Raw genomic sequence first — 23,293 nt, forward strand, 5'->3', positions numbered from 1 at the left:
GGCCCTGGGGTCAGTCTGCAGTATTACCAAAAAAAAAAAAAAAAAAAAAAGGTTTTTGCCATATCCATGTAAGTTTTTAAAACATCTCTCATGTCATTTTAATATGTCTCATGACATTTGTGTTGCAGCCTAAAAGAGGGCTTGGGTGTTTTACTTGTCATTCTTTGAAATGGACAGGAAATGAAATATTGAACTTAACTTTAAAATCTTTTTGTAATGTCATATGTACCAGTTTGGGTTACTGGTCCTCAAATTACTATATTATAGGAAAATTATTATTGTATGTTTAAGAAATTCCAAACACAATTTAAACTTTTTCTGATAATTCAGATAGCACTTTGATTTCTCAGGATCGTGATAGTTGTTATGATGGAAGAACCAGTTTAATAACTTTCTAGGGGCTGGGGAGATAACTAGTCGGTAGAGTGCTTGCCTTGTAAGCACAAGGCCCTGGGTTCGATCCCCAGCCCCCAAAAAAAAAAAAAAAAAAAAGAAAACTTTCTAGTTGATGAAACATCAGATAAGCTAATTTATGTTATCTGACTAAAGAAAAGGAAAACACATAGAATAAATGCTAATTTCTTAGTCTTATATAACTTAGCATTTATCCCATCAACTATTCCATGTACAGGGTTTTATTTTAACTATTGGGTTAATTTTAGTATTTTTCAATACTAAGTTCCATATGCAAAAAAAAAAAAAAATAGCTATTGGTCATTTGTTTTTGTTTTTGTCTTAGTAATGGCATATTACTGCAAAATTCATTCCCAATTCTTAATTGCATATTTTAGTGGAAACTTTATGACCTTTGGCAGGGTCTCTCTGGGTTATGATGATATCATTTGGAATATGAAGATATTCTGAAGGAACTATGGGTTGCTTTCTAGTCCCAAAATTTTAAATTTCAAATAGTTCTCAGTTTAATTTTATGACTGTTTTGGTCTTTAGTTATATTGCCCAATAATATCCAAAGAAGTAACTATTTCTATGATTGATTTTTGCAGTACTGGGGATTGAACGCAGAGGTGCTCTACCATTATGCATCCCCAGCCTTTTTTGATTTTTTATTTTGAGATAGGGTCTCACTAAATTGCCCAGGTTGGCCTCAAACATTTGATCCTCCTGTCTTAACCTCCTGAGTTGCTGGGATTATAGGTGTGTGCCACTGTGTCCAGCTATTACTATCATTTTAAAAAATATATACTTTTTTTAGTTGTAGATGGACACAATACCTTTATTTTATTTTTATGTGGTGTTGAGGATCAAGTCCAGTACTTTATACACACTAGGCCAGCACTCTACCACTGAGCTATAACCTCAGGCCTGTGATCTTTTTCTTAACTGAACTTCATCGGCAGATCTAAACTTGACTGTGTGAAATAGATCAGAAATAGTTTGAGAAATGGTAGAATAGAGGTCTGTTTTCCTAGGCAAATATTAATATCTTTTCTAGATGAATTTTTATTAATTCTAATTTTTAATTTGAAATAGATTCAAAAGCTTAATTTAGAAACTTTTTAAAATGAGCCATGTTTTTCTTAGAATTTCTTTATACCTTTGAATGATTTTTTAACACTCTAGTTTTATCTGGGCTGTGGGCAGCTTAAAAAAGAAACAGTGACTTAAACATGGAAGGGATTTCTCTTTCATATACCAGGGAGTTTGAAGGACTTTCTTGGTGATTAAACCATGCCATCAACAGTCTAGACTCCATTGGTCTTTCTCTTCTTCAGCCTTAGCTGTGACTTTCCTCCTCTTAGATGTAAAAGTTTGTTGTGCTATTGTCTGCACAGTGTTGGCATAAGGTTTACATTCCACTAAGCAGAAGGAAAGACATAAGGCAAAAACCTCTTTGTACAATTTCTTTACTTTGATTAGGTTAAAAAGCCCTTTCTGGTAGCTAATTGTACACCATTGGCCAGAGTGAAGTCACTCTATGAACATCCTGTATTGGTTTGTTTAGTTAAGGTTTACATTTTATGAGGAAGATGTTTAAAATAAGGGTGTTAATCTTAGGATGATTAATTGCTATTTTTCTCTTTTCTCTGGCAGCCTAAAGACATAAGTGAAGAAGATATAAAAACTGTGTTCTATTCATGGCTACAGCAGTCTGCTACCACCTTGCTTCCTTTGCTAATATCAGAAGAAGAATTTATTAAGCTGGAAATGAAAGATGGTGGGTAAATTTGTCTTTTGGACATTGTTTTTCTACTGAGCTAGTTATAGCATTTTTAATTGTTTTTCTAACTTGAGTCACATGTGACCTGTGAAACAATAATGATATTAAACAGATTTTTCCTTATCAAAGATTTAATTTAAATATTGTTGATATTTAAAATCTTAAATTATTTCATCTCAATTTCAGTACTAACTCTCAATTTATTACTTCTTTTATCAATAGGGTTGAAAGAGTTTTCTCTGAGTATAATTCATTCTTGGGGAAAAGAAAAAGAACAAGAAAAAGAAAAAAATATTTTTCTGTTGAGTACTAATCTGCTTCAGAAGACCACAATACAAGTAATTATATGCTATTGAATATTTAATAAAATAATATTTGTTACATGTGATTTATTGGTAATAAAGTATGAATTTCCTTGCAACCTAAATTGTATTAGAAACTCAAATGATAAGATTAAGGAATAACTTGATTTAAAATATTTTATACTATAATCACTAAAAGTTATTGATATAAATTATTGATTTATCCTAAATTTTAAAATCAGTGTGTCAGCACAGTTAAGTTTCAAAAATAGAGTTGATTGTGTTAACTGGCAAGTGAATCATGATTTAAAATTGTCCTATTCATATTTTTATATGAAATTTTGTTATATTATTTTGACAGTTCTAATTTGCAACTTTTCACAATTAAGAAAAGATAACTTTTCTTCCAGAAGTATTTTAAGAGCAGTCTCTTTAGAATGTTATAGTTTAGGCGACTGGGGATATAGCTCATTTGGTAGAGTGCATGCCTCACATGCACAAGGCCCTGGGCTCAATCACCAGCACTACCAAAAAAAAAGAAAAAAAAAAAAAGAATGTTATGATTTAGTTAAAATATTAGCTCTTCTTATAGAATTGAAGATACGCTAGTTTAGAATTTCAGTGGTTTGTAACTTCTTTCTTTTGAAATACAATTGAAAGAATACCATTCAGAGAAGATACAAATGTAAAAAATTATAAAAAGAATAAATTTGACACCAATCAAAATTGCAGGTAAAGACATATTTGTAAAATGTTAAGGAGATAACATTCTTTCTGCTCATTGACCATAAATGTTTATCTTCCCTGGATGAGAAAATTGTTATTGTAAGCATGTTTTAGGTAATGATATTGCATGCACAATTTATCTATTCTCTCTGGTGTAACAGAATCAGCAATTCATTTCTCTGGGACCCAAGAAAACAGGCAAAAGATATAACTTTGAAATGTAAAACTAATTTTTCCTTGCTACTATAGGTCCTTCTAGATCCTATGGTAAAAGAAGAAAACAGTGAGGAAATTGACTTTATTCTTCCTTTTTTAAAGCTGAACTCTTTGGGGTAAGAAGTTATGGCCAAACTAGCATGTTTGGAGACATGTTTTGACATTATCTCTGGCAGGGTTTCTTTGTGTAAACATTAATGCCAGCAAATGATCTTACTAATGTGTTCATAGATATTTTTTCCAGGATTGTCTCTGTCTTCACAGATAGAGTAGAAATTTGCCATGTCTTCTTAGATAGAAGTTTGAAGTTTTTAAAAAATTTTACTTCAAGTATTGATTTGTGAGAAAAAAAAAAGAATTGATTTGTGAGAAGCATCTAGATATAACATAGATCATATGTGCTTAAACAGAACAATAATTCTTACAGCAAAGAAATGCATTTTGAAAGTTAAATCCAAAAACATTAGTTGAATGTTTTAAAATATTTCAAATTAAGTTATTCCTTCACTATCTTCTTGTAATAATTGGGATTATTTGTGTTTCCTCAACTTTTCAGACAAAAAAGAACCTCCTCTTATTTATTTCTTATAGAATATATGAGAATCTCATATAAATATTACCCCTTAGAATTCTTCAGAAGTTCTTAGTTGATATATTAGTGATGTAGTTTCCAGTGGTCTGTAAATGTTTTAGTTAATTAAAGCATAAAGTAAAAATATTGAAATACAATACAGTGTGCATTAATAGAAAGAAAAATCTCTTCAGATTTCAATTGTTTATATTTCTATTATCATAGAAGTCAAGAAAGTTAAAGTTTATGTTTGTATAATCTACAGATTGAAACAGAATTTCAAAGGTGTTGTTTAAGAGGAAATAAGTCTTCAGTTATCCTAAACACTTCAAAAGCACCCACTATATCGATTACCGAATTACAAATATTTTGAGGGTTAAGGAGTGTTTATGTATGCTAAGACAGATCCTTTAATCCTATTAGGGCAAAACTGTTAGTCACTGCACATGTTTTAAAGTAATAAAATTGATTTTAAAAGCTGTGAATCAGATATAGCATTATAATCAGTATACCTTCTCTTAACTAAATGAGAATTTCTAAGATTTTATTTCCTCATTTAAAATTCATTATTTACACCAGGAAGGGAAGTTTTAACATTGTTTTATTGCTAGATTTTATCTTGCTTCAGTCTTTTATCACCTAACAATATTTTGCAGAGGAGTGAATTCCTTAGGCGTATCCTTCATGGAGCACATCACTCATAGTCTCTTGGGACGCCCATTTTCTCGGCAGCTGAAGTCCCTTGTTGCAGGACTTAGGAATGGAGCCCTTTTACTAACTGGAGGAAAGGTATATGGTTAAAATGTGCTTTTTCACTAATAACTTCTAATTACTCTCTCTTTGTGTTTTAACCATCTGTTATACAGGATTGTTAATACAAGATAAAAAATTCATTAACATTTTTGTATACCTGTATTAGGTATTGAGGGCGTGATGATGAATAAGACTGATGGTCTCCTTACCCTTTTTCTATCAATTAATATGATTATATGACTTTTTTTTTTTTAGACTGTTGATAGAGTTGATTGAGTTTTGAATGTTGAACCAGTCTTGCATACCTGTAATAAGTCCCATTTGGTGTTGTGGTATATCATTATGCGTTGCTGAGTTCTACTTAGTAGTGTTCTGTTAGTTTTTTGGGAGGGTTGTTTTTGTTTTTGTTTTTATTTGGTTTGGTTTGGTTTGGTTTGGTTTGGTTTGGTGCTAGGGATTGAACCCAGGGGTACTTTATCACTGAACTACCTCCCCACCCCTTTTTATTTTTTAGTAGAAGACAGCATCTCTCTACATTGCTGAGGCTGGCCTCTAACTTGTGATTCTCCTACCTCAGCCTCCCAGGAGTTCCCTTACCTTCTTTTTCGGAGAAGATATAATTGGTGTCATTCTTCTTTAAATGTTTGTTAAAATCTTAAGTGAAACCATCTCGGCCTAGACATTCTTTATCATTACCTTTTTGATTACAAATTTATTTTCCATAATGTTTTTAGGACTATTCAGTTAATCTCTTTTACCTTGGCTTAATAAATACGGTGATTTCAAGAATTTGATCCAATTCCTGTACAGTGTCAAATCTGTGAGCATAAAGTTGTCTTCTGTTATTATGTTTTAATCCCTGCAGGATCTGTTGTGATTTGCTATTTCCTGATATTGGTGTGTCTTTATGATTTGTGTCTTTATGTTTCTTGTGGTGCTGGGGATCGAATCCAGGGCCTCAAAGGCACATGGATGTGGCTCAGTGGTAGAGCACTTGCCTTGCCTGTGTAAGGAACTGGGTTCAATTCTCAGCACTACATATAAATAAATGAATAAAATAAAGGTCAACAACGAAAAAAATTTAAAAAAAAGAATTGGAATCAGCATAAATGTGTACTAGAAGGAACTTATTAAACATAGTATGGTTCTGTGTATGCCCAGGGTTGTGTATCAAGGAGCCAGTGCAGCTCTATATTTGTTGACATGGAAAGAGAACAATTATTTATTGTTAAGGAAAAAAATTGACAAATTTCACCATTATGTATAACTATAATGTGTCAGTACAAAATAGTGAAAAACATCAAAACCTAACTTTAAAAAATCAGATTATTAAAAAACTTCATGAATATTTTAGTCCCATTTTTATAAATTTACATAAAATATAGATTATCTGGAAGTATGATAAATATCAAAAGAATTGACAGCATTTGACTCTGTAGACCAAGATGATTACAGAAGGTTTTTTACCTTTCTTTAATAATCCTAGTATAATTATTTTACATTTTTATATATTATTTTACAATGAGAAAAAACTAAATATTTTACCTGGAATAAAAAACACACATTGGATTAAAACCAGTGTAGAGTCATTGCATGTAAAAGTAAACAGTTTTATCTGCCTCTATGTCTGAAGGTTGCACTGTGTGCTAACAGTAGTCACAGGTAATCATCGTGAATCACTAAGAATGTGTTAATTAAAATTAGTTACTGTAAGATAACAGAGAAATGAATAATAATTTTTTTCCATTAAAAATCATTTGAAACTTAAGTGGGAATGTTTCATTTACCTTAATGAATTAATGTAGGGCTGGGATTGTGGCTCAGTGGTAGAGTGCTTGCCTCGCATGTGTGAGACACTGGGTTTGGTTCTCAGCACTGCATATAAATAAATAAATTAAAAGTTCACTAGTGGCTAATAAAAATATTTTTAAAAAGAATTAATGTGTATATTATTCCCTTCTATTAATAATAAAGGATTACCTGTTTTTAAATGTTTTGATTTAAATATTAGTGGTTATTTTAACTAACAAGTTATAAAAAATCAGGTGTTCATTCTCTATTAGTGCACTGTAATGAACATAGTTTACAGCAAACTCCTAGCACGTTAGCAGCTTAAAGAAAAATCTAGAAACACCAGAGTCCCACACTGCACCTAGGCTAATATCCACTTACTGATTGATTGATAAGACTGGATTTTGGTGGTTGCTACAATGACAGATACCTGTTTCTGTGATTAAATATATTGAGAGTTCTGATGAAGCAATTATTTTCTAGGGAAGTGGAAAATCAACTTTAGCCAAAGCAATCTGTAAAGAAGCATTTGATATATTGGATGCCCATGTGGAGCTGGTTGATTGTAAAACTTTACGAGGTATGAATGTGGTAACACTCTATGTAAGTCCTATATTTTATAGACAGGAATGTTGTTATTAATCTAATAAATACAAATATCACCAGATCTTTTAACTCTTCTGCTTCTCCTTAGTCACTGAAAATCCTTACTTTTAATATTTTTTGATAAATTTCTAAAATTGTATTTGATGGAGGCCTAATTTTTTCTTTTCTAGCCAAAACCCTTTTAGACTGTATTCCTGGAAATGCCAGCTTACATCACTTTTGTATACTTTGGGTATACATGATCTCTGAATTATTATGGGGGTCGATAAGCGGGTGCCTGTGGACAGCAATGAAGAGAATTACAATTTACCATATGATACTTTTATTCTTTTTAAAGTCAATATTTTTAAATCTATGATGTCATAAGAAACTAAAAAAATAGCCTTTAAAATCCCTTTACTTCATTTGCTATAAAGGAGATTTTAGAAGCACTGTCCCTGAGAGTCCTGCTTGAAGCCTCATGAGAAAATTTTAATTTAGTGCTAACAGGATTTAACTCAGGGGCACTCGACCACAAAGCCACATCTACCTCAGCCTCCCGAGCTGCTGGGATTACAGACATGGGTATATCAGTTTATGAATTTGTGTAGTATACTGCCTGTTCTTTGAAAATTGAAACTTTGTTCCTCACCAGCAAATTCGAAGCCAGTTTTGCAGTTTAAATATAAAAATTTTAGTATCTCCAGTTCAGTGTTCACTTTTACCTGAATCTTTTTTTTTTTTTTTTAAGTGATACTGAGAATTCACTCAGAGGCATTTTACCACTGAGTTACATCCCCACTTCTTTTTATATTTTAGACAGGGTCTCAATAAGTTGCTGAGGCTTACCTCAAATTTTCAATCTTCCTACCTTAGTTTCCTGAGTAGCTGGGATTACACACATGCACCACCATGCCTGGCTATCTGAATCTTGAACCTTTATGTTTTCCCATGTCCTATTTTTATTTAATTATTTTATCATAACCATCTGAAATTCTCTATGGAGTAAAACTGTATATAATAAATACATAAAGAAATAGCTTATTCCTTTGCTCTAAAATTTGGCACTTTACTGAACCCTTTGAGACTTTAACTGTACCATGCCAGTAATTAAGAAGTTTATTTACTTAACACATTTTGTGATTGTTACATTAACAAAACATGGATTAAAAAGTTAAATTAATATTGAACTCTTCTAATGCTTTTGGAAAGATAACCTGAAAATTTTAGCCCTGAAATAACATTAAATCATATCTTCTGTACTAAGGAAAAAGGCTTGAAACCATACAAAAAACCCTAGAGGCAGCTTTCTCAGAGGCAGTATGGAGGCAGCCATCTGTTGTTCTGCTGGATGACTTGGATCTCATTGCTGGACTGCCCACTGTCCCGGAACACGAGCATAGTCCTGATGCGGTGCAGAGCCAGCGGCTTGCACATGGTAATACATACTCTGCTGACTTCAGGCCTCCTCCTTTTGTCAGTCATCAGTTTTAGTCTTCATGGTAAATCTACTGTTTATGGAGAATAGTATATATGGTATGTTACATATTGTTTTTAAGGCCTCTGGTAGCATTCTGCAGCGTTTTGTAGTTTTTAAAAATGGTAGAGAAAAACACTGAAAATACTACCATTTCATGGTTAGTGTTTGGGGCCTTTTCATTCTCCTTTACTTACTAGAAACTGCTTAATTTATAGATTTATTCTTGCTTTTGTTCATTTGGCAAATATTTTTTGAATGCATTTGTGAAGTCTGTATTCTCAAAGTCAAGAAGAAAGAAGAATGAACAGATAATTTTAGTGCAGAATGATAATAAGGATGACTACCATGAGTGCCCTTTGTGGGAGAGGGCTTGCTTTGTACTCTATATATAGATAATCTGGTTTTAGTGGTCAGTAAGTGGAAATTAAGAGAGAGTAAGTAATTGGACCAAGGAGATCAATGAGGAGGTGGTAGCATATACCAAGCTAGAAATAGGGTACTATAGGATCATATAACCTAAATTGGGAGTGAGGTAGTGTAAGGAGTTATCATGGAAGGCTTTTTGGAGGAGTTCATAACTGAGCAGAATTTTTTTTTTGAGGAGTAGAAATTAGCATGAAGCAATTTCATGCTAATGAAGAAGCAAAGGAAGTATAGTCCACAGGGAAAGGTACAGAGGTATAAGAAATCATGGTATGTTGGGGAATATGCCACTAGTCAGAATTCAGAGTGCAAGAAAAGAATTGGTGGGGAGGTGTGACTGACCTTGAGCTGTCTCAAGGTTCTTGAGAGCTGAAATAGGTACAAAGTGTAACTAGCGTGACTTAATAACTAATTTTAATCTCAAATTTTGAGTTTTATAGTACCTGTAAAACTAGTATTCTAGTCTTAAACTGAATACTAAATACTGGATCTGTTAATCTATCATTTAATGAAGTACTTCAGATTTCTGAATCAGGACTCAGATATACATTACTAATGTCTGTTTTCATTCTGACCACCTCATACCAAACCTTGCAAGACATTGGTTGGAAAGAGATTTTTCAGGAAATCACAGAAATGTGAGCGATATTTTGGTTAATAAACAATTTTTTGTTTGTTGGTTGGTTAGTTGGGTTTTTTTGTTGTTTAGGAAACAGCTTTTTATTCCCCTGAGCTGTTACAATATATTGCTTAATTCTAGCTTTGAATGAGATGATCAAAGAATTTATTTCCATGGGAAGTTTGGTTGCACTGATTGCCACAAGCCAGTTTCAACATTCTCTGCATCCTTTACTTGTTTCTGCTCAAGGAATTCACATATTTCAGTGTGTCCAGCACATTCAACCTCCTAATCAGGTAATACATTAATAAGATTATTGAAATATTCCCCTCTTTATATAAATTATTTTTTATGTATTAGGTACTTATAGTTTTAAACTTAATGTTTCTAAGTGATCATAAGGATATTTAAAAGCCACATTTAGTATATGTTGTGCTAGGTGCACAAATTATAATTTATAACCATCTGCAATGTTACCATGTTCTTTCTGAGAAAGAGGCTTGTCTAAAAATAATATTTCTTCTGAATGAGATAGAATGGTGAGAAATGTGGACAGATGTATTTCAAAAAATTGATTAAGCATTTTTCGTACTAGCACTTATAGTCTGTAGTCCTCTTTGGTAATTTATGCTCAGAAGGGTTTTAGTGACATTGAAGCGAAAGAAATATGTTTTGGAACTGACGAGTATGTTTTAAACTTTTGTTTACAATGCTTACCTGGTGTCTACCCTAAGTATTCATGCCCTGTGCTATTTACCTGTTGTCGACAAACAAAAGTATTTTATCTGTTATTAAATGCAACACAATGGTAGTAATGTTGGTCACTAGATGTTTTTAGAAATAAGTTTTATAGGAACAATCAAAAAAGGCAGTCTTAAGGAACCATGTATTACTAAAACTGCTTCTTATTTGGAAAAGAAATGGCAATCATTTATCAATGTGACTTTTTTTAAACACCTTTATTGAGGTATAATTGAAATATAAACAACTTATATATTTGAAGTGAACAGTTTAATCAGTTTTAACGTGTGTGTATCTGTATACCTATACATATGTATGTATGTTTGTGTGAGTATATGTATGTGCATGCACATATACATACATCATGCAACCATCACCACAATTAAGCTTAGAAACATTTCCATCACTCCCACAAGTTTCATGGTACCTTTTGTAGTCTCTCCCTCTTCTACTTCATTCCTAGGCAACCACTAATCTGCTTTCTGTCACTTTAAATTATGTGAACCTGATTTTTCTCCAAATATGTGTAATCATGCTCCACATAAAGACATTTGAGTCACTTATGGACCACATATATGATGGTGGTCCAATAAGATTATAATGAAAGAGAAAAATCCCTATACCTAATTTATAGCTCTAGCCATTGTAACATCCTAGTACAACACATTATTCATGTTTGTGGAGATGCTGGTGCAAATAAGCCTGCTGCCACTCATATAAAAGTATAGCACAATTATATGCGGTATATAATACCTAAAAGTGATAATCAATAATGGTTACTGGTTTATGTATTTATTGGCTATTTTTTTATCATTTTAGAATTTACCTCTTCTTATTGAAAAAAATTGACTGTAAAATAGTAATGCCTCATACATCTCATGTTTACCACAGCTCTTGATTGTACCATTTTCTCTTTTTCATCATTCTTGTTTTGTTTATCATGGCCCTTAAGCATACAAAATTCACTGCTAATATTACCAGAAGAAGGCCAGCTCAAGGGACTGACGGAATCAAAAGTGATTAAGGACTGCAAAGGTAGAAAATCAGTGATGATTATCACTTACCAGTAAGGCATGTTCTTTTCCACCATAGACAATCATAAAGAATCAGAACAAAGTGACAGAAGTTGTTAAAGGATCTGCTTTATTAAAGGGATGAGCAAAAATTTGAGAAGAGCCTTTATTAGATAAGGATAAATTTCTAATGACCTGAATTAAAGACCAGACACCAAAGTTTATGCCTCTCAGCACCATGATCATGGCCAAAGAGTTTATTGATGATGTTAAAAGAAAAGGTTAGGGGCTGGGGTTGTGGCTCAGTGGTAGTGCACTTGCCTAGCACATGCGAAGCACTGGATTCAATCCTCAGCACCACATAAAAATAAATAAATAAGATAAAGCTACTGTGTCCATCTATAACTAAAAATATTTTTTAAAAAAGAAAAGCTTAGGCTGGGAATATAGCTCAGTTTATAGAGTGCTTGTGCCCTGGGTTCAATCCCCAGCACTGCCCAAAAAAAAAAAAGAAAGAAAGAAAAAGAAAAATTTGGCCTAACCATGTTACATTTACTATTAGCTTTGTTTTAAAACAATTTGAGAGTCATTATTCATTATATACATGAAACTAAAGGGGCAAGTCTGAGTGCTGATGTGAACCAACTGAAGAATTCATGGAAACTACTAGATAGTAGTAGCTGATTTTGGAGAAAAATTACTTGCCAGAGCAAATCCGTCAAGAGCAGTTTGACAGAACAAATCTGACAGAGCAATAGGCTATACTATATAGCCTAGGTATGTAGTAGTATGTACCACATATATTTGTGTAAGGCCAGTCCGTGATGTTCAAATAATGATAAAACTGTGTTTTTGGAACATATCCCCATTGTAAAGTGATGCATAACTACTAAAATGTGCAGGTGAATATAATCAGTAATTTGAATTTTGTGTTTTTTCTTTAGGAGCAAAGATGTGAAATTTTACATAATATAATAAAAAATAAACTTGACTGTGATATAAACAAGTTCACTGATCTTGACTTACAACACATAGCTAAAGAAACTGAAGGGTTTGTGGCTAGAGATTGTACAGTGCTTGTGGACCGAGCCATACATTCTCATCTCTGTCATCAGCCTGCATCCACCAGGGAAGGTACGTTTTATTATTAAAAACTGAATTTGGAGTTTTCTTTCTATTATAGAGAAACATAATTGTAGTAAGGCAAGAAATAGAAATATTCCATTTTAGCCTTTGGGTAAGTTGTTATTTGAGTAGAAAATTAGCATTTCCAACTAAAATAAAATGGCATATTTAAAAAATTCATAAATTGCAATATAACACCAAAAGAAACTTTGTTTATTTTTAAACAGAATTAGTTTTAACAACAACAGACTTTCAGAAGGCTCTCAAAGGATTTATTCCTGCATCTCTACGAAATGTCAACTTACATAAGCCTAGAGACCTGGGCTGGGATAAGATTGGTGGATTACATGAAGTTCGGCAGATACTCATGGATACTATCCAGTTACCAGCCAAGGTACTTTTATAAAAGGAAAACAGGGCTGGGGAGATAACTCAGTTTGTAGAGTGCTTGCCTGTCAAGCACAAGGTCCTGGGTTCAATCCCCAGCACTACCAAAAAAAAAGGAAAACAGATAATTTTCCCAGAACAAACCTGAATCATTGGAATCATTGGTTTTGGCTCTTTATATGTTGGCTTATGCAATCTTAATTTAATTGAACATTGTTTTACTGAGTTAACAGATAAATGCCCAGCACTATTTTGGGTACTTTAAAAGATTTTTTTTTTTTTTTGTATTTGATACACTTTTTGCCCATCAGAAATTTTTAAGAAAAGCTTAGGCGATATTCCCAATAAATGCATTTTGAAGTGAATTTCATAATTCTGTTTGAATCATTCAGATTATACTAAAGCAAAATGAACTGTCTGCTGGGATTTGAACAGGAACGGAAAGGTTTAATCTAGGAGGTGAAAGAATCATTTATATCTACAGGGCTGGTGGAGTAAGTCAGATTTCTAGATTCTGGGGATCAGTCCTAGAAAGGTAGAGTTGGCAGACAGCATAAGTTATGTAGATGGCAGAATAAAGGGAACAAAGGTAGATTATTCTTCAAGAGATCAAATAGTAGCTGGGCACTGTAGTTCATACCTGTAATCCCAGCAGCTTGGAGGGCTGAGGCAGGAGGATCATGAGTCCAAACCAGACTCAGCAACTTAGCAAGGCCTTAAGCAACTCAGTGAGACTCTGTCTCTAAGTGAAATACAAAATAGGGCTGAAGATGTGGCTCAGTGGTCGAGTACCCAGAGTTCAATCCCCTGTACACACACACACACAAAGATCAGGCAGTATAATCTAAGAGGGAGTGTGTTTGAGTCAGGGACCTGTGCAAAGAAATGAAGAAATGGGATTTTGGGTTACATGTAGTTGGATGGCAGCTCCTGGGATTTGGTCACTGTTGGGCCTGGAACATATTGAGTTCAGCACAAGACTGGGTTAAAGCCTGTGTGAGAGAAGATGGGCATAGAAGGACTAGCCAGAGCTTCATGATTCTATGTACTGGGTCTGGGCACCAGGCCAGCAACATGGAGACCACATATGTAACTGCTGATTGAGGCCTCTCTTGGATTAGAATGCAGATGGAGGTAAGGTTGGAATTTTGTCAGTAGGTAGAAATAATGAGGAGACGGTGATATTGTAGACAGTAACCTAATGTTTTGCTTACGTCAAAGATTTTTGCTTTCTGAGATGGAGTCATGGGCTGGGGATATGGCTCAGTTGGTAGAGTGCTTGCCTCTTATGCACAAAGCCCTGGGTTCAATCCCTAACACCACAAAAAAAAAAAAAAAAAAAAGCAATCACTTGTTCAGCCTGGACATACTCAGGAGATTTTACTGTATAAGGTCATTACATGTGCTTCTCTGTCACGTCTTTTCTTTCTTTGAGTGTATTTGAGTGCACACAGCTGTCAAAAATTGCACCATAAACCACATAAGTGGAAGACAGTATACTTGTTAAAAGATTTGCCTTTATTTTCTTAGTATAATACTTTTATAATGCTTGAGAAAAAAAAAAAGAATAGCAGAAGTAAGTTCTGACACAGTTATGTGCATTTTATATAGGGTGTATATCCCCCCTGTCCAACTAGGAAAATCTAATAGCTCCTTTGAGTTCATTATTTTTAATAGGAATATTTATTTTCTAATGTTGTGCTGTTAATAAAGACAGCCGTTATCACCATCTGAATACTTTTTCCTGTATGTTGATTGTTAACTGCTGCTTTGTGTTTCTGTTCAGACTTGTACTCTTTGTCATATTTTTATATTTTTCAGTACCCAGAATTATTTTCAAACTTGCCCATAAGACAGAGAACAGGAATATTGCTGTATGGTCCTCCTGGCACAGGAAAAACCTTACTAGCTGGGGTAGTTGCACGAGAGAGTGGAATGAATTTTATTAGTGTCAAGGTATGTGTGCATTTTTCTTTCTTCTTTTTTTCCTCCTTGCAATTAAACTTACATAACACACAATTGACCATTTTAAAGTGTACAGTTTATCAGTGCTTTCACAGAGCTGTGCAGTCACCACCTCTGTAGTTTCAATTTTTTTTCATCCATTCCTTCTTCTGCCAATTCCCTAGCAACCAGAAGTCTGCTTTCTGTCTCTATGGGTTTGCCTGTTCTGTATAATTAATATGAAAGGAGTCAGGAAATATGTGACCTTCTCTGCCTAGCTTCTTTCACTTAGTATAATGCTTTTATGTTTCATCCAAGTTGTAGCATGTATTACTACTTTATTCATTTTCATGACTGAATACTAACACCATGCATTCCTGTACCACACTTTATTTATCCATTCTTCATCATTGGTAAATATTTGGCTGCTGTGAATAATGTTGCTATACATATACTTGTACAAATATCTGTTCATGTAAAATTTCTTTGTGAATATATGTTTTCATTTCTCTTGAGTACAAAATGAATAGTGGAATTGTTGGGTAATTCCATGTTTAACTTCTTGAGGAACCACCAAACTATTTTTCACAGCAGCAGCACCATTTTACATCCCTACCAACAGTGTGTGGGGTCTCCTAATTCTCTATGTTCTTGACAATACCATTTTTAGTTTTTTTTTTAATATATATATATATATATATTTTATTTGTCAGTGAATCTCTTGTTCATTTTTATTTATTTACATGTGATTCTGAGTATTAAACCCAGGGTCTCACACTTGCCAGGCAAGTGCTGTACCACTGAGTCACAACTCCAACCCCACCATTTATGTTTCTTGACTGTGGGTTAGTCTCATATTTGGAAAGCTAGTGGGGAACAGTGATCCCTTTATTAGTTAAAGCTGTAAGAAATTGAGTAATGAGCCACATTTCTTGTATGATTTCTCACATCCTGTTTAAGGCAAATTTTTGTGCCTTATGAATACAATTCTACATAAATATTCAGATAAAAGCAAAATATACCTAAAGGAAGAAAACCTTTAAGACTAGAGGCTGAGCCGGGCGTTGTGGCACATGCTTGTATTTCTAGCAACTTAGGAGGCTGATGCAGGAGGATCCCAAGTTCAAAACCAACCTCAACAACTTTGCAAGGCCCTAAGCAACTTGGTGAGATGCTGTCTCTAAATAAAAAATTTTAAAAAAGAAAAAGGCTGGACTTTATTTGAGATGGATTTATAATCCAAAAGCCAGGTGCAATTGGGTTTTGCCTCTCCTTTTTTTATTTTATTTTATTTTAATTTAATTTATTTTAGTGCTGGGGATTGAACCCAGGGCCTTGTGCATGCAAGGCAAGCACTGTACCAACTGAGCTACATCCCCAACCCCATTATTATGATTTTTTATGAATTGAGTACACGGGCACCCTGGCATGATGGAGAAACACTAAAACTTTAATTTTCCTATCTTTCTCTGGATTCTGACATAACCATGACTGTACTCTTCTATTTATAATTGTCAATAGAATGTGCTTTCATTGGTTTTTTTTAAATACATAATTTTCTAGATTAATATTGGTGAATACTGAGTTTTTCCATTAGGAACGACACCTTATCCCCTTAACAAAATCATAATTTGGGCTGAATTCCCAGTGGAAAGTTTTCAGGAAGAAGCTTATCCTCTTTGGGTGGGTCAGTGTGGATCCTTCACTGACACAAGCATGTTGCCTTGTTTCTAATATTTTGCCTTAAGTTATTTCTTGTTCCATCCTTTAATCCTATAGTTCTCTGACTGTATTAAAGAAGTATGATTAAATACTGGTATATTAACAGATGTCTATATGGCTGAGTATTATAAACGCTTTAATTTGGCCACTTCCTGATCAGTATTTGGTCTTTTGGAGGTAGTGATTTTTCACTAGAGATCAATTTAATATCTATTCAGGTTTGAGAGATCCTAATTTAAGGAAAGACTGTACTCACCATTGATTTTGCTTTACATAGTGAAATTTGTTTTAAAAGTTTTTCAGTTGAGTGAGCAAATAGCTCAACTTGCAGAGTGCTTGCCTTGTGTGCTCACAGACCTGGGTTCGAATCCCCAGCACCTCGGAAAACAATGTGGTGGCTTAAAACAGTTTTTCAGTTGACTTTTAGGAAAGATGTTATTATCACTATCTTATTATTATTTGGGGGCGGGGGGCGTGCTGGGGATTGAATCCAGGGCCTTGTGCATACCAGGCAAGCACTCTTCCAACTGAGCTATATCAGCCCCTGATGATATATTCTTGAACTACTATACAGATAATTTGGTTTCAGTAATTGAATTGCTAACTAAAGTGAGTTATGTCTATATATTTTTTGGAGTCTCCAAAGATTTAAGATAGATGAGACTTTTAAAAACCATTCATTACTTCACTAAACAAATCATTATACAGTACTTCTGTAGCAGCCACTATTTTGGGACCAGAGATTCAGCCATGAACAGAACTTTCTTTTTGGATTTTACATTCTACTAGTGAAAAGAGACAATGAGCAGATATACACATCAAATACAAAATTTTCTGCCAGGTGAAGATAAGTACTAATTAGGAAGAAAAACAGTAAGGAGACGAAGTAACTGGATTGGGTCACAGATGGTATTGTCAGGCAGGATTTTTCAGGAGAGGTGCCACTTTGACAGAGCTTTAAGTAATGTAAAGCTATAGGTTGCCAGGCATGGTGGTGCACACCTGTAATCCCAGGGACTCAGGAGACTGAGGCAAGAGGATCACAGATTCAAAGCCAGCGTCAGCATATTAGCAAGGCCCTAAGCAACTTAATGAGACCCTGTCTCAATAAATAAAAAGGATTGGAGATGTGGCTTGGTGGTTAAGTGTCCCAGGTTCAATCCCCAGTGTCAAAAAAAAAAAAAAAGAAAAAAAAAGAAGCTATCGGTCATGAGAATATCTGGGAAACAATGTTTTCTAAGCAGAGGAAAGAGGAAACCCATGTGTAGAACTTGCAATATGATAATTATTCCAGCAAACATCAAGTTTTAAAATGTATTTAAGACACATCTGTTTTATCATATTAAAATTTTTCTGTGATTCACTTAGATTTAGTCTAAAACCAAAGTTATGCTTTGTTATTAAGTAATTTTATCTTACCTCTAATTTTATTTTATCTAAATAGGGCCCAGAGTTACTCAGCAAATATATTGGAGCAAGTGAACAAGCTGTTCGTGATATTTTTATTAGGTCAGTTCCCTGTGAATGTTTTAAGATAACTGAGTGCATTATTATTTATTAGTCAATGCTTTTTGGTCTCACTTTTTGCTTTGGTTTTGTTGTTATTGTTTTTGCAGTACTGAAGATCAAATCCAGGGCTCTCATACACTAGATAAGCACTGCATCACTGAGCTATTCCCTTGTTTTTTGAGAACTAGAGTTTGAAACCTATGATTTATGTAAACCATTAATAAACCAAAGGACAAATATTCTATATTTCACGAAATGCTACTAAAATATGAAATGTTTTCAATATTAAATGTTATAGATTATTTGGTTTTATATTTACAATAGAAATATTGTGGGCTGGAGTTGTGACCCAGTGGTAGAGAACTTGCCTAGCACATGTGAGACACTAGATTCAATCCTTAGTACCACATAATAAATAAAATACAAAGTTATTATGTCCACCTACAACTAAAAATATTTAAAAGAAATATTCCTAAACATGGAATTATAAGTAGGAATATATATAAAGAAATTTCAGAGTAGATTCTTACATGAAATAAATAATTATCCCTGATTTATTTCTTATTCTTTAAGCTCCAAATTCTTTTTCTTTTTCTTTTTTTTTCTTGTAACAGGGATTGAACCCAGGAACGCTTAACCACTGAGCCATATCTCTAGCCCCTTTTGTATTTTATTTAGAGACAGGGTCTCACTGAGTGCTGAGGCTGGTTTTGAACTCATGATTTTCCTACCTCAGCCTTCTGAGCCACTGGGATTACAGGCCTGTGCCACCATGCCCAACCAAATTATTTTTCCAGTTCTAATTTGTCTCTTATAAATCAAGATTCCGGGCTGGGGAGAAAGCTCAGTTGGTAGAGTGCTTACACAAGGCCCTGGGTTCGATCCCCCCAAAAAATAAATAAATAAATCAAGATTCCATATGGCCAATTTAATTAAAATAAAGTATAACTGTTAGTGAATATGCATAAGATGCATATGAATACAGAACATAATATTTAAGGATAAAAATAATTATTCATACAAGAAGAGTTATGAAGTTTTTTTTAAATCTTTTGTTTAGATGTTGATGGACCTTTATTTTATTCATTTATTTATATATGGTACTGAGAATCGAACCCAGTGCCTCACACATGCTAGGCAAGTGCTCTACCACTGAGCCACAACCCCAGCCCCATGAAGTTTTTAAATTAATAAGTTTGTTCCATTCTTTTAAAAATTTTATTTTAAAGTATGCAATTAAGAGACTATATACGGGCCTGGGATTATAGCTCAGTGGTAGAGCACCTGCCTGGCATATGTGTGGCACTGGGTTTGATCCTCAGCACCACATACAAATAAATAAATAAAATAAAGGTATTAAAAAATTTTAAAAAGAGGTTATATATAACACAAACTCTATAACTCTACAGTATGTACAACCAGAAGAATGAGAGGTTATACTTCATTTATGTATGATGTGTCAAAATGCATTCTACTGTCATGTATAACTAATTAAAACAAATTTTAAAAAACAAAAAGGATATATATAGCATACATATGTAGTTTACAAAATAATAATAAAATGGACATTTACATATCCATCCCCCCAATTTAAGAAATAAAACATTACCAGGAAAAAGCATTATTAGAGACATCTTTATAAAAATTCAGTTCACCAAGAAGACATTATAATTCTAAATTTGTATCCAATAATATTTAAGGTAAAAATTGAGAAGGAGAAATTGATAAATTCACCTTCACAGTAGATTTTAACACAGTTCTCAGTAATTATTGGATTGAAGCAAATAGAGCAGTAAAAGTGAAGAGATTTGAACAACATTGTCAACAAAATTGATCTGATAGGCGTATTTAGAATATACACCCAACAAGTAGAAAATATGTCTTCTTTTCAAGCCCAAATTAAACATTTTTGAAAATTGGTCATATTTGAAATCATACACATAGCAGTTGCAGTAGGTTTCAGATAAATAGTATCATGTAGACTCTATTTTCTGAAAATACAGTTGAGTTAAAGTAAATAATAAAAGATTGATCACTCATACTTTTTTTTTTTTTTTAGTTGTCCATGGATCTTTTATTTATTTATATGTGGTGCTGAGTATCGATCCCAGGGCTTCACACATGCCAGGCAAGCACTCTACTACTGAGCCTCAACTCTAGCCCCCTCATACATTTATTTAAAAAAAAAAAAAATCTATTCTGAATAATTCATGGGTTAAGGAAAAGACCACAATTGTGAATACTTGATATCTAGTGATAATGAAAATAATGCCAATTAAAATTGTGAGATGTTATAAAACTAATTTCAAGGCAAATACATAGCATTAAGTATTTAGAAAAGAAAAAAGGTTGTAAGTTAATCACATATCTATCTCTAGGAATTAGGAAAATTATAGATAAATAAAAAAAGAGTATAAATTTTAATTTTAAAAAGCAGATAAAAGGGAAACAATAAAGATAGAACAAAATTTAATGAAATAAACAGTTCAGTTGACAAGTTCATGAAGCCAAGTTATTTTTTGAAAGCTTATACACTTAATGGATCTCAAGCAAGTTTAATCAAGAGGAAGGAAAAGAGCCATGAATAAACAATATTAAGACTAAAAGGAGAGATGTGACTAAAGACATACCAGAAATGGAAAAGATTATAAAGGAATATATTGAAAAACTCTATGCTGATATATTTGAAAATTTAGGTAACATAGATGAAAATGCAGTTGACCAAAATTAAACAGAAGAAACAAAATCACAGTAGTCCTTTAACTAGGAAAAATGAGTCGCTAGTATAAAACTCACTAATATAAAGTCGCTAGTATAAAAGTGTTAGAGTTCTAGGAGAATTTTGCCAAACATTTTAGGAGCAGATAATTCCAGGGTGTTTTTAACCCAGAAGATATTACTTGTCATTTATTTAATAAGGTATCTTGTTTTTTTTAGTCATCATGACACGTATTTTGTGTTAGGGACTAATCTCTAAACTTTCTAGTCCACCTATCATTAGAGAATGGAATTAATGTTTTCTTCTTTTGAATTAAAGCAAAATTAGTTAATAAAATTAAAAATCAGTGATTGGAGGACAGCTCAGTGGTAGAGCTCTGCTTAGCATGTAAGAGGCCCTGGGTTCAATCTCCAGCACACACCCACAAAATTAAAGTTCAAATTAGAAAAAAATGTAAAATAAGTAATGAAAATACATTTTTCAGAGATCCCTTACAAAATAATATTCTGAAAATAATGAACTTGCCAACTTCTGAATGGGCAAAAGAAATGAATAGAACTTCACAAAAGAAGGAAAGTAAGCAGATTGAAAATTGCTACTTGTAAGGAAAATCAAAGAAGTATTTATTGACTAAGACTTGGGGTTTTAGTCCCTTATTTGTCTAGAAGGCATGGTCTTAGACAAAGACCTTGACCTCTTTTACTACCCAGTTTATTGGAAATGAGGGTGATTACATATGACTGCCTTCCTTAAGAGTTTATTGTGAAATTAAAATAAATATATGCATGCATATATAAACATATGCATTCATCTCTAGACATAATTAGTTTGGCAACTCTGAAGCCCTTTTCACATATTCAGTGTTTCTTCTTCCTAGAGCACAGGCTGCGAAGCCCTGCATTCTTTTCTTTGATGAATTTGAATCCATTGCTCCTCGAAGAGGTCATGACAATACCGGAGTTACAGACCGAGTAGTTAACCAGTTGCTGACTCAGTTGGATGGAGTAGAAGGCTTACAGGGTAACCATTGTAAATACAAAAATAAGCTGTTGTAACAAAATTTTACCAGGTGTTAGTAAAAAAAAAACAAAAACAAACCTTGTTGTTTTCTCCTCAGGTGTTTATGTATTGGCTGCTACTAGTCGCCCTGACTTGATTGACCCTGCCCTGCTTAGGCCTGGTCGACTAGATAAATGTGTATACTGTCCTCCTCCTGATCAGGTGACAATTTCATATTTAGAGTCCCAAACCCAACAAATGCTACACTCTTTCCTTGTGAACTTTACTTCTGCCAGGTAATAGCAGTTGTCCTCAGAAGACCAGCTCTCTTAGGCAAAGGTTTAGTCACTGTTTGCTGAAAGCATAAAAAGATTCTGAGTTAGATGCAAAGTCTCTGACCCAGCCATTTGCATGCAAGTCTGAAAACTTTTTATAATTCTTCAGTGTTAGCCAGTTGGGAAAAAAGGCAAGAAGCCTGAAGTCTTACACGTCCACATTCTCTGTGTTCAACAGTCACACACCCCATTTTCCTGTCTAAAGAAACTGATAACAGAATCAAGCATATGAACAGTAAGCATGTAATTCATGTGAGAGGTGATTTTTCAGCTGTTCCTAGTCATGTTTTATGCCAACTATAGTTATCAGATTTAGAAATTAATGACTGAAGGAACAAATAGATAAAAGAATAGTCAGAGGTATAAAATATCTGAATATATATCACATGTAGCTAATTATTTAAATTATTCCAAATTTCTATTATTGGCACATTTGCCCAAATTTAGAAAATAACCACAGTCTTAATAAGAAATTATTTATACAGAATATTTGAGAACGTTGATTTCATTCATTTTCCTATAAAGTCCCTTCTATTAAGGAGAAGTTCCAAGGAAGATGGGAGGTAGTAGACTTGTAATACATTTCTCAACTTAATTATAAAGCTTGTTAGATGTGCAAGGTTAATTCATTAAACAGTCATAAAATACAACAAGATAATATTTAATTTTCTTTTGTATTTGTTAATTCGTTTTTCTTCCCTCAGGTATCACGTCTTGAAATTTTAAATGTTCTCAGTGACTCTCTGCTTCTGGCAGATGATGTGGACCTTCAGCATGTGGCATCACTGACTGACTCCTTTACTGGAGCTGATCTCAAGGCTTTACTTTATAATGCTCAATTGGAGGCCTTACATGGAAGGCTGCTCTCAAGTGGACCCCAGGTAAATTTGAATAGATTGTCATGACATTTTATGAGAGAAACACCAATTCAATGTTAAATTTTCAATCTTCAAAAAAAACCATTTTTAGTAACTTTGGTAAAACCGTGTAGAAATGTTTTACCTTTAAGTTGAATGTTCCATATTTGGAATATAGGTTTTGCAAATATTTGTAATTATGAAGAATTCAGTATCTATTTAACATCACTTTAATATTGGCAGAAATATGCTGGTGTTTAGAAGGATATTGTTTAAATTGGGATATGAATTAATATA

At 33.4% G+C, this 23,293-nt stretch overlaps 1 protein-coding gene across 4 annotated transcripts in view; it reads left to right on the top strand.

The window, feature by feature from the left end:
- The window catches only part of PEX1 (peroxisomal biogenesis factor 1), a 49,807-nt gene that overhangs the window by 20,713 nt on the left and 5,801 nt on the right, over nucleotides 1–23,293 (top strand). For 2 of the 4 annotated variants that reach the window (XM_079152079.1, XM_079152077.1), the window contains exons 7-20: nucleotides 2,053–2,176; nucleotides 2,402–2,517; nucleotides 3,457–3,539; nucleotides 4,651–4,783; nucleotides 7,022–7,118; nucleotides 8,391–8,561; nucleotides 9,787–9,941; nucleotides 12,344–12,533; nucleotides 12,752–12,918; nucleotides 14,733–14,867; nucleotides 18,022–18,086; nucleotides 21,683–21,825; nucleotides 21,923–22,026; nucleotides 22,844–23,020. In XM_079152079.1, coding sequence (XP_079008205.1) covers nucleotides 2,053–2,176; nucleotides 2,402–2,517; nucleotides 3,457–3,539; nucleotides 4,651–4,783; nucleotides 7,022–7,118; nucleotides 8,391–8,561; nucleotides 9,787–9,941; nucleotides 12,344–12,533; nucleotides 12,752–12,918; nucleotides 14,733–14,867; nucleotides 18,022–18,086; nucleotides 21,683–21,825; nucleotides 21,923–22,026; nucleotides 22,844–23,020 — 1,860 coding nt within the window. Of the gene's footprint in view, nucleotides 1–2,052; nucleotides 2,177–2,401; nucleotides 2,518–3,456; nucleotides 3,540–4,650; nucleotides 4,784–7,021; nucleotides 7,119–8,390; nucleotides 8,562–9,786; nucleotides 9,942–12,343; nucleotides 12,534–12,751; nucleotides 12,919–14,732; nucleotides 14,868–18,021; nucleotides 18,087–21,682; nucleotides 21,826–21,922; nucleotides 22,101–22,843; nucleotides 23,021–23,293 lie in introns of those variants that run through there. The other 2 variants (XM_079152080.1, XM_079152078.1) reach the window with 2 other exon arrangements.

Source organism: Sciurus vulgaris, assembly GCF_902686455.1.
Source record: "Sciurus vulgaris genome assembly, chromosome: 8".
Classification (NCBI taxonomy): Eukaryota; Metazoa; Chordata; class Mammalia; order Rodentia; family Sciuridae; genus Sciurus; species Sciurus vulgaris.